Raw genomic sequence first — 14,356 nt, 5'->3', positions numbered from 1 at the left:
AGGTTTGAGGTTCGGAACTAACACTGAGTTTACTAGGTTTGAGGCTCGAAACGAACGCTGGGTTTACTAGGTTTGAGGCTCGAAACAAACGCTGGGTTTACTAGGCTTGAGGCTCGAAACGAACGCTGAGTTTACTAGGTTTGAGGCTCGAAACGAACGCTGGGTTTACTAGGTTTGACACTCGAAACGAACGCTGAGTTTACTAGGTTTGAGACTCTGAACGAACACTGTGTTTACTAGGTTTGAGGCTAGGAATGAACGCTGGGTTTACTAGGTTTGAGGCTCGGAACAAACGCTGGGTTTACTAGGTTTGAGGCTCTGAGCAAATGCTGGGTTTACTAGGTTTGAGACTCTGAAAGAACACTGTGTTTACTAGGTTTGAGGCTAGGAATGAACGCTGGGTTTACAAGGTTTGAGGCTCGGAACAAACACTGGGTTTACTAGGTTTGAGGCTCTGAGCAAATGCTGGGTTTACTAGGTTTGAGGTTCGGAACGAACGCTGGGTTTACTAGGTTTGAGGTTCGGAACGAACGCTGGGTTTACTAGGTTTGAGGCTCTGAGCAAATGCTGGGTTTACTAGGTTTGAGACTCTGAAAGAACGCTGTGTTTACTAGGTTTGAGGCTAGGAACGAACGCTGGGTTTACTAAGTTTGAGGCTCAGAACAAACACTGGGTTTACTAGGTTTGAGGTTAGGAACGAACGCTGGGTTTACAAGGTTTGAGGCTCTGAATGAACGCTGGGTTTACAAGGTTTGAGGCTCTGAACTAACACTGAGTTTACTAGGTTTGAGGTTCGGAACGAACGCCGGGTTTACAAGGTTTGAGGCTCTGAATAAACGCTAGGTTTACTAGGTTTGAGCCTCTTACAGCACAAAATTGTTTAAACTCAAATAGAGGGAGGAGCCATGTTAACCTTGAGATTAAAGGTTGTGTGAGGGTTATGACCACCCATTCTACAGAGGAAAAACAATACAGGTGAAATTAAGCAGACCTTTTTAAACTTTGGGATAATAATCATACGAAATAATTTGTCCAAATACACTGTGGGCCTGAGGAGCCAGATTACATTAATTAGACAGAAAACTCAGACTTAGGTTCCTAGGGGCTTTGAAGAGAAACCACAGAAACATAAAGACTCTCACTCGATCTGACATTACGAGACGAAAACTCTCTTACTGTCTCGAGGAATATTTTTATAAGATATTCTCATGTGGCCTAATACTGCAGCACAGCCTTGCACATGCATCCACCCTTCCCTTAGAAAGGAAAGTCCCTATGATACAGGATATGAACGCCCCTTTCGTCCATACGTTTGGCCTGGGACAGACACAAAGGATGGCTGAACACTTTCCAGGGTCGTCATGTCAGGCAGTGTGTATTAGCTCATGGATTTTGTGTGTGTGTGTGAAAATACCCTGTAATATATTAGGCTTCTTTGGGGGGAGGAAGGGGAGGGGGAGCAAATGGCAGCTCCAGTACATTTTCATGTGCAAAAAAAAAAAAAAAAAACATGTACCTCAACTAATGGTTTTAATAAAATGTCCTCGCTGGCGGAATCCTCTAATGGAATGTAAGATCAAAGGCATTAAGTTACTGCGTCTCCAGAGAGGACTTTTCTTATTTCCTCTCCGCCGTCTCCTCCTGCACAGATTTGCACTGATAATTTGTCATAAATGATCACCTCTGAAAGGCCTGCAGCCTTTTGCGGAGAAGGAGGGTGTGTGTGTGTGTGTGTGTGTGTGTGTGTGTGTGTATCCCGCTTCAAGATGCAGCTTGTTCCCAGGCATAGTGTGTTCACAGTGAGCGGGAACAGATGTAATCCTCAGTGCCGCACTGGCAAAGTCTTGGTTCGGTGTTTTTGAGTTTGGGGTGGAGAGGATTTTCTAAGAATGTTTGTGTTATAAATATTTATGAAATGTAATGTGTACTACTTTGTTTACCTCTCTCTCTCTCTCACTCTCTCTCTCGCTTTGCTTCTCTTCTGTGTTCTCCCCTTTCACAGCCAATGCTATGTACATGGGAAGTCAAGAAATGAGGCTGGTTCAGGAGAGAGATAACTCCACCATACAAGAACACCTGCCCAAGGTACCCGTTAAACAGTTTTAACAATTGCCCAGTTTTACTTCATAAAACCCAGCAAACACATTTCATTTTCACCATTTGCTTTTAACCACAGTTTGAAAAGATCTTGTCAGTACACCCCGATCTTCATCACATGAACCCTGTACATTTATTTAAATGGATCCCTGTTTGTATTTGAATTACCTGGTTTATTTCTTGTTGGTCATCATTAAACAGACACTCTGGCGACTGGTAGCCAAGTGTAACGAGACGTAACGTGCCATTTTGCTTTGTTAAGCTCTCTTAAAAAAGAGCCAGCCTCCAGACAACACCACATAGTCACATCAGAGGAACACTTAAAGGCAAAGTAGACAATCTGGACAGCAGTGAAAAACTTTAGGACAACCACGTTTCCGGTTCTCGCATTATATTGCGTTGTCAAAGGATTGAGTTTCTAGTAGTATCTATGGAAACGCTAACTCAGAGGCTAAATACAGTGTGAAGCAATGCCCAAACTCATATTTTATGCAGTGTGAGGTGAGATCCGCATGTTAAAATGCAGAGATTTGCATATAGACAGGATTAAAATGATCAGAGGACTGCTGAGGTCAGTAGCAATTCAGCCTGTACAACACAGACATTGATGATTGGGATGGAAATAACAGTAGAGAAGACTACAGTCTGTATGTTTTTATTCACTGTTACCATGGAAACTCATTTATAATTCAAGCTGTTTTGTTTTTGTTTTGATTTTGGAGTTAAAAATCTATATGAGACAGCAAATGTAAGCCAATGTTACCCACCTATGGGAATAGGAATAAAGCAACATCCTCATCTCATTTCGATATTTTGAGGTCTCTTGACCCTACAAATGCTGTTTCTCGGTTGTCGCTGAGTAAACACCTGAGCCAGTTCAGACCTAGACATTTTGTTTCCTATTTACTGAGCCAGGGCTGCATACAAACACCAGACCTTTTTCCAGCACATAGACAGACCGGAGATCTTGCAAATGGTGAGGAAACATTCTCTGAAATCATAAAAAAGTAAGTGTAGTGGATGAAAATCATGAACATCTCCTTTAAAGTGAAAAATCCAGGTTTATGTCATTTTCACTTTCTCACTCAAACTCTAACTGTTGGTTTCTGCAATCATGCAGCAAAAATTTAACGTGAAGCCTCCTCAGGTTTGGCTCTGTCTTCTGTTCCTTGCCTCCTGCACCTTTCTGACAGATGTCTATGGCTCTGAATAAGAAGCAAGCTCACTCAAGAATCTCCTGGTGATTTGTTTATGCAGATTGAGGATAGTGACGCAAGTTGATGATGAGACAAGTCCAAATTCATTTATTGCTTCATGCTTTTTTTCCATTATTTACTAAGCTAGGTAAATAACAGAACGCTATAGCGGTCCATTTCATTAATAGCCTTGACAGCCTCAACATTCGGAAGGCATACTGCAGTTAACATTATTGTAGATGGGGAGATTCATGCTTTACCAAATGCACAGGAGACCTCAGTTGATCTTCAAGAACCCAGCACTGTCTGAAGATGCTGGCAGCAGGTTTTTTTTGGCTGAGAGCAGCTCAAAGGATACAAAACCAGAGCAATCTCTGAGTGCGCGGAGCCGTGTGCTCTCTGGGGGCAGGAGGAACGCAGCACGTCTGCATGTGTTCAATGCATCTCTCTGACGCTAACCAGAGGCAGCATGCATGCAGAGTGGTGGGATGTGGCTGGCTGGGATGTCGATGAATGGTGGACTTTATCTGTCATCAGTTAAAAAGGTGATATCATCGCCGCGCTCACTCTGCTTCTCATATGCATCACATACCTTAACCCCAAGTGTCAGGAGAAATAGAGCGCCGTCCAGCTACGCTCTCCTGAAAAGACGCAGCCTAAAGACAACACTGGGTAGTCACGGTTCACGCACACTCAAAGTGACAATGGGTTTAACATTTGAATTACTGTTGTTTTTATTGTTGTTATTGCTATGCTTTCCACTTTCCAGTTAGACTCAGTCTCTCAGCTCCACTTACCAAAATGATTGAGTGAGGACATGTCCAGCTTCTGCACGCTGAGCGTCTTTCAGCACTCGCAACTAGGGCCAAACAAATGACCTCCCTTTGGGAAAACCTTGGTTATCTCAATCTATCTTGCATCAGTCTCTTTCTAAAATGAGCATGCTTGTGGAATTCTAGCCTGGAGGGTGTCCATGGGCAAAGAGTGCAGCCTGTGACTCTAAATGCATAAAATATAATGATTATTATCGCTTATAAATCGATCATATGAACTGCTAATCAATATAACGACTAAGGTTTTTTGTGGTCAGTATATTGTCCCAGAAATATGTGTGATAAATTATATTATTGTCGGGTGAAGCCCATATTATCCCACTGATATAATCATAATATTACCATAAAATGTAGTTACACCCCTTTAAAGAGATATAAGCTTTTAGCAAAAACAAAACCGATAGATAATGGCATATGATAAAACGTGATTTGTGATCAGCAATGAATAGCTTTAGTTATTTTATTAAATTATTTATCAAAAATCATTTATACAGTGCTTAATGTTAGTAATACAAATGTTTGATTGAAAACATGATTGTAATTTCAAACATTCTCCTTCACTTTTGTCATTTTAGGGTAAATGTGTAGTATTAAAAAAACATCTACTTTCATTTAATATTTTTTTTAATAAATAAATATATCTAATTAAGTATTAATACAGGGCGGCACGGTGGCGCAGCAGGTAGTGACGCAGTCACACAGCTCCAGGGACCTGGAGGTTGTGGGTTCGATTCCCGTTCCAGGTGACTGTCTGTGATGAGATGGTGTCTTCTCCCCGTGTCTGTGTGGGTTTCCTCCGGGTGCTCCGGTTTCCTCCCACGGTCCAAAAACACACGTTGGTAGGTGGATTGGCGACTCACTCCGTAGGTGTGAGTGAATGTGAGTCTGTGTTGCCCTGTGAAGGCCTGGCGCCCCCTCCAGGGTGTATTCCCGCCTTGCGTCCAATGATTCCAGATAGGCTCTGGACCCACCGCGACCCTGAATGGGATAAGTGGTTACAGATAATAAATAAATAAATAAAATTAAGTATTAATACACTATATTCAAGATCACTAACATCGAAATCACCGTCTTGAAATCATCTAAACCAAAGCTCACACATATTTTTGGATACAGTATTATCCCCAAGCACAGAACAAATCGATGCACATGCTTCTGCAGCACTTTTTCCTGATTGAGCTCTTAATTAACGCAGTGACTAATAAATTATTTTCACTTGCCATTTTCAAAATGCAAAGTGAAGTTATGTAATAACGTAATTTTGGGAGTAGGACCATGCCCAAACTCCTCTCAGCCCTATATTCATCCTGCAAATTCATGTCATTTCCACGTCGGACAAACTTGCCTAATTTAGTTCAGGAGATGGTTCTCGACTCGACTGCTTCACGACTTCAGCTCGCTCCTCCACACTGGGTTATTCCTGCTGATCCCCATATTCGGAGCCGTGTTTGGCCTTTACTGAGCCTCCTGTTTTAAACTTGCTCCCACCTCCATCCCGTCTTCACCCTTTTCTCACATTCATTTATCCACTGGGGTGGTCCGGCCTCATACGCATTCATAAGCCGCCCTGAACTCTTCCTCAAAGACTTCCCAAAGAGTTCACCTCCCCGTTTCAGCCTCTACGGGCGTGGTCAGTACTAGCAAAATTATGTTTAGTGGAATAAAATGGCAATTGTCATTTTTAATGCTGCACATCAGTTAAATAAATTGACAAAAAACTAATTTAACCAAAACAGGAGCTTCTCCAACTGGAGTCTAAAAACTAAAGACACAGTCGTGCAAAACCTGGTAGACCACCAATCCTCCCAAAATCAGATAAACAGTATTCAAAGATGCACTCTCCCTTTAATAAAAGGCTAAACTTTTATAAAATCTGCACAGTGTGAGTTTATTTCCCTTTTGTAACTAGCAAAACAAATAATAAAAAAGTGACAGTACGCTTGGGATATGTGACATCTGGTGGCTAGGTATCTGAACAACAACAACAACACAGTCAGGCACTTATGAAATTGCCTAGTGCACCTTTAAATGAAAAAATATCCCTGCAGATTGTTGGAAAAGCTAAAGCAACTAAATACTGAAAAATAAAACAATGTTATATTTAGTGTTGAAGTTGAAATAGATTTTTACTGGAAATTAAAAGTTTGAATATTGCTTGGGTGGGCTTTATTATAGCAGCATTTTAAAATTGTGCTAATTGAAGACTCAAAGCATGAAATATATATATATATATATATATATATATATATATATATATATATATATATATATATATATATATATATATATATATATATATATATATAATTTGCTGTAGTTTTTAGGATGACCACAACATTAAACAACATATACTGCCCTCTTTTAACCAGAGAGGTGTATTTTTCAGCCAAATTACCCAAGTGAGAGCCTTGTTGTATGGGCACATGTGGGATTTAAGCAAATATTCACTCAGGTTCTGTCAGAAAAGAGAAACACCAAAGAAAGCATTTTTGCTTGGTCATCCAAGTGAAGACAAGAGACAGCTATAACACATTAACTCAAGGGTCAAACCTAAGCTACATAAGCTGCAGTTAACAATGCAGACTTCAGTGGAAGAGACCAGCTGTGGGTTTCTTCATTTCCTTGTGCAAAATCTCAAATCATCACAGCATCTTTTACAGTGGGGCTGCTCATTTTCTGCTGTTCTGCTGATAAAACTGAGCTGGTGAGACATCTTGTAATATCATCTAAAATCAGCACGGCATTTACAAGAACAGCAACATCAACAACAACAAAATCAAGATCGCAGACAGCACACACACACACACACACACCACCCACAAACTCGCACTAAATTTATAGCAAGCTCTTTTTGGAGATTCCCAGTGCAAAACAATCACTATTTATTACATTATGAAATTCGAGAAAAATTGACAGTAAAAATGTCATGCCGTCCTTCTCCTCCTGCAAGCCGTCATGGAAGGATGAGCATTTCCCATGGCAAGGCCCACAGCATTTCCCAACAGCGTTTAGGAAACAAGGGAAAAGCTCCGCTCCTGACTGCTGAAGGCTATTTATCGTAAAGCTTTTTTAGCGCCGTACACAAAAGAGAGATCACATTTACTTGTCAACCGCTTCGAATGATTCAGCTGACGAATTGCATAATGTTCGGCCTTCACTGACCGTACCAGTTAATCATGATAGCTTCTACATGTGTCCGCCTGATCGATTTCTCCACAGCCTGTAAATCTAATAAAGGAGTCAGATGCATGTGGTTAAAGACTGAAATGGAGGTTCAAACACACGACCTTCTGTCTTCACCTCTGTTCATTTTTAAAAAGGAAATACTCTGGCAATGTTGCTGGCAAGCAAGTCTTTGGTAGTTTAAACCACCCAGGCTACAACAAAGCACAGCCCAACAGGGCACACACACACACGGAGCTGGAGCTGCAGAACAAAGGAGATAGCTGCCTTTGTCATGCGATGTCTCCAAAACCTTGGCCGAGATGCAATGTTCCAACTTTTATTAGAAACACTTTGAACCCCATTTACTATAGTTAGCCTTTCCTTAAAGCAGTCATTTGGTGACCAAATAAATTCAAGCTGCAAGATTGAGGCTACATCTGTTTTAGAAGTGTTTAGCAATGCATTAGTTGTACAAATACGTTTTAAAGCCTTTTATGTGTAACATATTATTATAATTTTCTATTACAATTATCTCTTTTGGCCAGTTTCACTGGACGTGTAGTAAATGAGGGGTCCTGATTGTCACCCACTGATGTACTTCTGTAAAGAGCTCATAAGACACTAAAGCTCTTGTTCTGAACATCTCTGTACTTTCAGTTCCTCAACACTCATAACACAACCTAATTTTCCAAACACATGTTTGGTGAACTAATAAGCCTAAGACCCTTTGAAATTTGTCAACTTTATGAGCGAGAAATGATTCAGTGTTTGTCTCTTCTTATATAACACTTTGTTGACAGCGACAGGGCTCTGTAGCAATAACAGCAGCTATTGGGTTTTGCAACAGCTATGATTATAAAAGGGGTTATGGGTTAAAACCTTGCGTATAAAATTGCAGTCAACTAAAATACTGTTTTTCCTTTTACCCCTCATCAGCTTATTTTTTACTATGGAGCCACAGACCACTGGTGTCCTGTGCAATACTACTACGATATACGAAGAGACTTTCCAGAAGGAGACTTTCGTCTGTGCGAGAGGGGCCTTCGCCATGCCTTTGTTCTGGATGCCGGGGAAGAGATGGCCAACATGACCACAGATTGGATCCGCGATGACCTCAGGGGACTATAGCACTACTGGTGCCAACACTAGGGATCACACTGACCTAGAGCATTTCAGTGTTCCAGTTTACAGGAGCCTTTACCAGGTAGACCTTAAGACCTTCATACAGGCCTTCTTTAGGATACTATAAGCTTTGTTCAGAGCACTTGAACACAATTAGTTTTGATACAAGCCCAGCAATCAACAGCCACTTACGCTGTTATTTTACATCATGACAGAACTGGAAGCCGGCCCTCTGGGTTGGCAGAGGAATGCAATTATGACCAAAAGCCAGGACCTTTTTTGGCATCTTTATGTGAATGCCTCAATCAGGGAGTCGTAAAGCCATTTTAGCTTGCACCAAATGCATGGTACATTCCGACTGATTCTCTGAGCTTACATAAAAGCAACCAAATGCAAGTCTTATTTCTTGTAAATATTAGAGCTAAGCCCTCTATTGTTGATTCCTAATACAAGAATAATTGCAGAGTTTATGACTCAGTAATGACATTCTCATGTCACTGACTGGTGAAATTTGGGAAAGAAGTATACTCTTTAAAGTATTGTCCCTGCAATTCTGAAACTTCAGTGGCAAGGCTGCCGCTTTACTGATGTATGATGTCTTCAACCAAGGAGAGGTTCCACTAAATAATAAAAAAAAAAGTCCTTCATAAACTGGTCATTTAGAGTCTCTTGACATGAAATAGTTCATTTTTGAGAAACTGATTTAGTGTTTTGTTTTAATTGTGGTAACAGCAGGAGCTGGGGGTTGCCGTGTTTACCGTGCTAATATTCAAACAACTAGTGAACACTGCAAGTGTGTTAAAATAGTGGTAAATCTGGAAAAAAAAAACATTTAATGGGACTTTTATCTTATTATTAGACTCATAAATTAATGTGTCAGCTGTTAGTCAGTGTATTCAAAGTTCATGTAAAACCATTCTGTAAGGTAGTCTTAGGCATTAAACACTTACGGACGTCTGGTTCATATCACCACCGCTCTGAAGAATAACAACACGGCAGGTTTCTCAGGAATGGATCATTTCACATCAAAGCGCACTGAATAACACAGTTTACATCATGCTCTTTTAATTATACTGAAATATCTGATCTAGGAAATTGAAAAAGCAATCAGGCAGCTCCCAACATTCCCAGAAAGGCAGCAATATTAATGCATAGGTTAATTACTCTCAGCATAGGATGGCATTCAGGCATATGGTTTGATTAATTTATGCAAATGAACAGAGAAATGGTTGTTCATTTATAAACTGTAATAATCATATTGGTATTTAGATATATGAGATGAATTTGATGTATTGAAATTGTACTAGAGTATATTTAAAGTTATTCTCAGGAAGGGTTTGGTTTCTCCTGATCAAAAGCAACATGGAAGTGCTTTCAAAATATATATATTTGTTTCCCACATTCTCCCAGTTGTGACTTGTGTTTTCAAGTTCAGATATTTTTGTGCACTCATATGTTTCCAATTTCAAATGAAAACCTAAACCCTAAGAGCTCCTTAAATGGGTTTTGATTGGTTCTTGGTCTGAAACGGCATTTTGTCATAACGGCAAAGACCCAGAATAAAACTCTGCTGGCAGAAGTCGAATGTGGCAGGCCCTGTGATGGCGGCAATGACCTGGTGCCTTTAGGAACCGCAGAATTATGAATTTTCATGGCTTCCGGGCATGCTTTGAGTTCAGTGAATATACACTCTGTGTGTTTGCAGCAGTCATCACATGAACGGCCCTCGACATCAGGCCTGTCACTCTGAATTGATTGGTTTTATTTCCCAGACAGCAAGCGGAGACTCTGGAATAGTGTTTTACCTGAAAAGCTGTTATTCTCTTAGCCTGGGAATCATGTGGAGTTTGTGGGCCCCCACTTGGCTGCTGCACCATCCCAAGAGATTGTTTTATGGTGAATGGAGGAGCCAAAGAAGGTCCTGTTATGAGAGAGACCTTCCAGAAATTTCAGCATCCTTTCGCATGGTTGATCATTCAGGGAGCATCCAAGTTTCCCTCAAGAAGCCACAGCAGATGCCCACATCACTAGATCCCTCCACAAACCAGTCAGTCTGGACAGACATCATGGATCTCTGTGTTTTGCTCCATGCTGGGTACTGGATTTGATCTGATTCGAACCGTATTAGCAAGGAATATCTTTTGGGTTTCAACATTATCAGCAGTAAGCTGAAGCATACGCTGAAGTAGGGTTCCAAAACTAATTGCAAACCCTCATCAAGCACTTGTGCTTGTCTTTTATTTTCTTTCTTTTTCTTTTTTTTACAACTAATGTATCCTTTAGCGGGTCATTTATTCACAATGCGTCCTCAGTTCCAGGATTTTCCCGAAGCCCGCACACTAGTGATCAATATCTCGTGTTGTTGAAAAGCTGAACAAATGTCGAGTAAAACATCTCCAGCTGATGTGCTCCTCTGGACGTCTCAGAGGAAAGACTTGCCATGTAAACCAAGGCCTCTTTAATCTCCCTCCTCTGCTTCTTCTGAAAGGAATGACAAAGCCCCTTAATTTGCTTATCCTTGATTTAAACCAGGAGGCAGGGCTAGTTCATCGAAGGAAATGGAGTAATCTCGCCCGGGTGGATTGAATTGTGGCAAAGCAAACAAGCTTTACTGTTTTACGTTTCCAAAGTGGTTTGGGCTTTTCATTTTTTTTAAAATGTTATTTATTTATTTATTTATTTATTTTATTTATTTATTTATTTATTTTTTTGCGGTGATGGGGAATTGTTCCAGATCTACGCACGATTGTTTCTGCCAAATATCATCTGCAACGGATCATATTTGTTCCACTGGTCTTTGTTATGTTTTGTTTTGACATTATAATACTCGCTCTTTATTCACTCTCCTCTGCCAGCTTTTGTAGCAACACTGCATTGTCTGATATGTCCTGATCTGGTAGAGACCACAGTGGAATAAGGACTAAGGGTCTGTGTTCAGGGAACGCTCACAGATTTAACAGCGCCCCTCCCTTATCTTCTCAGAAATCAGAATCAGATCTACATGCAGGTAATTGGTTTGAACAGAATCGTGTCCGTACATCAGTTCACACACTCATTCAAATCTGTAATCGGTTCGGACTGGACGATAATTCAGTATCAGTATATATATGGTTTAATAACAACGACATGCTTTTTAAACACATTTTCAATATTTCAACATACATTATTTACAGCATGTCTCACTGACTGACTGTCATTAGAGGGCGCTGTTGTCAGTTCAGCACTTAATTTAAAATCTAGAGTTAAAATATTAATAATGACAAAGGTTTATCTTTGATGGAGGTGTCAAGTTTTTTATTTGTTCTTGGAAGATTTTTTCTGTGGATTTTATACTGTTTTATGCTATTGGAATTATATAGCATCGACCAAAATTAAGAAATATAACCGTGATATAAATTTTGGCCGTATCGTCCAGCCCTATATTCAGGAATGAATTAAAATGTGAATCAAGTTCATTTAGTGTTCCAGGAAACAAAGAGTGTAAATGTACCCTTGAGTTGTCTTAAAGACTAATTGTCATTAAATTCTTTGATCCAGAAGTAGTTTTGGACATGTGTATGTTTTCGTAAAACACTCTTTTAGATAGAAACATTAAATAAAAAGCCAACAAAGTGCAGCTTAAAAATCTATAGTTATAATACAACGTCCTATATTTACGTACCCTAATTAATATACTATAGGGTACCACCACAGTGACAGGTTTTCTCAGAGAGTAAATACACACAAAAATAGTCATTTGCAGGCTACTCTTAAGAATTGATGCCCCACATAAATTCTATGCTTTTAAAAAATGATTAAGTAACATTTGCAATCGTAATAAAACCTGATTTGATTTTGATTATTTGATGCATAAACTGTTGATATTTAAACAATTGTTTTGGAAACAATTAGGTATTAAATGATAACTGATACGCACATATTCCTCTAATTATCTCCATGTACAGTCATTTCTTCAGCACTTTTAAAAATCATTGTGGATTTAATTTTATTATAATTATCATCATTATTTTCTCAGGGTTTTGCAAAATCTATTGCTGTTACAGTGAAATTATCTCCAATAAAATGTTCTGTCGTTTTTATAAATGATTGAAATCGTAAGACCTCAAAAAGCAGTAGCATTGTATTAATATACTTTCACCCATGCATCTTCAATCTGATTAATTCCATATTATATTGTAAACAGTGATTCATGTTCACAGGAAACCCAGCTCAGACCTGCTGACACATCTTAGCCAGCTGCATCACTCAAGAGCTCGCTGCTATTTTACTGATGGAAATCAGATTCGGTTGGTTTTATTGATTTAACTGAAGAACATGGCTCTCATGGCCTTCAGAACTTTTCCTACGGATCGGATTCAAACCTTTGATGGAGCAATAATACGTCTTTGCCTTTGTCTTTGTCATAGCTCTTCAGTGTGATCTTGTAATCACATTTGAAAAAGAAAACTTGCAGAAAATTGTTCAAACAAACGTTTTTAAATGTTGCAGGACATTTAGTATGTGCTCTCTTTTACTGCTTCCTAAACACTAAACATATCACAATAAAAATGACTTATAAGGCAGAGCTTTACTTGCTCTTGCATCACGGCCCTCTGTGGACACATTTCATGCTGGGAAATTAAGTCAACCATTTTTAAAAACTTCCAAAGGGACGGTACACACACACACACACACACACACAAATACAAGTTCCTTAAGGGTCTTTGTCTTGAACGTCCAGTTCTAGAAAAACATCTTCAGTGGGTAAGCGGTGGCTTATTAAGATTTTCTGAAGTGATATTTGTGTGTGAAGGGTTTCCATAGGGTAGTGTTCACATTTTCCATCAAAAAAAACACAGCCTTTCTCTGTTCTTCAGGAAATTGTGCCACAGCTCAGTTTTCTACATCACAAATACATTTGAACAAATCACAATCCAGTATTTTAAAATAGGTCAATGAGAGTATCACAGCTACAGATCTGATCTGCCCTAACAAAACCCTCATATCTGGGCACGGTTTCCTAAAAACATCTTAGTGTTAGGATCATCTTAACGGAAAGAACGTGTTCAGTGTGATGTTCACACAACCACTTATGAATCTTCTTTTTTCTAAGATGCTTTTTAGGAATTCTAGCCCTGAAATGTTAAATTAGTGTTAATTTAAAATGTAACAGTTTCAGTTTAATATTCTTCCACTTAATCTCTCAAACTGTGTAGATGCCAGAATGAACCTGCTGCTCTTAAGGTGGAATGAAAAATGCAAATAAGACACTGCAGTGTGTTACAGATGAGGTTATGTAAGAGGTAGTTGAGATGTTTTAGCTTTCAGTAAAGTGCAGCTCACACCAAGCTAAAGCAGGCTTCTTTTGCAAATTGTAGATCCACTTTTATATGTACAAAAGTTATACAATTTAATGTGGAATGGATTATTTAAACAAGAAGCTAACTTTTGTTTTTTTACAGAACATTTATAAATAGCAAGCTAACATTGCTCAACTAGCCTCATAAGTTATACATTTAAAATGAAAGGTAATATAAGATAAATAATCAGTCTCATAAAACCCCCATTTTAAGGTGGAATGGAACATTTTAATCCACTTCACAGCAAATTTTAATAAGAAGCAAACTTAATTTTAGTAATTTTGTAACTACTTCTAACATAAAAGTAGAAGAAATGAAACCCCCTTTCCCCTTTCAACTCCTAAAACCCCCTTTTAAGGTGGAATGGAAGATTGCAGAACCTTTCTAATTTTGTATATTTTGAACGATGGATATATTAATGTTGTAGTAGGAGCTTGTTTTTGCTGTTTATTTCTTACGCTCATTCTGTACAAGCGCAAAATTACGTAAATTTAAATATTCATGAATCACTGCATTCTTAATTAGTGTCAAACTTTGAGAATACTGTTACTTTTACTACAACTTTCTTTGATATAAAAAATAATATATAAAATATTTTTATACA

The 14,356-nt window shown here is 39.0% G+C and overlaps 1 protein-coding gene across 5 annotated transcripts in view; it reads left to right on the top strand.

Annotated features, from left to right (window-relative positions):
- Positions 1 to 11,899, top strand: part of ldah (lipid droplet associated hydrolase) — a 69,710-nt gene extending 57,811 nt beyond the window's left edge. For 3 of the 5 annotated variants that reach the window (XM_066684258.1, XM_066684287.1, XM_066684279.1), the window contains 2 exons: positions 2,003 to 2,085; positions 8,228 to 9,824. In XM_066684258.1, the coding sequence (XP_066540355.1) occupies positions 2,003 to 2,085; positions 8,228 to 8,419 (275 nt within the window). In that variant the 3' untranslated portion in view covers positions 8,420 to 9,824. Of the gene's footprint in view, positions 1 to 2,002; positions 2,086 to 2,176; positions 2,278 to 8,227; positions 9,825 to 11,268 lie in introns of those variants that run through there. The other 2 variants (XR_010804460.1, XM_066684269.1) reach the window with 2 other exon arrangements.
- The last annotated feature ends 2,457 nt before the right edge of the window (positions 11,900 to 14,356 follow it).

The sequence above is a fragment of the Hoplias malabaricus genome, chromosome 1 (genome assembly GCF_029633855.1).
Source record: "Hoplias malabaricus isolate fHopMal1 chromosome 1, fHopMal1.hap1, whole genome shotgun sequence".
In the NCBI taxonomy this organism is placed as follows: Eukaryota; Metazoa; Chordata; class Actinopteri; order Characiformes; family Erythrinidae; genus Hoplias; species Hoplias malabaricus.
The sequence above is the reverse complement of the archived record's forward strand: the minus strand, read 5'-3'. Positions and strand labels throughout refer to the sequence as shown.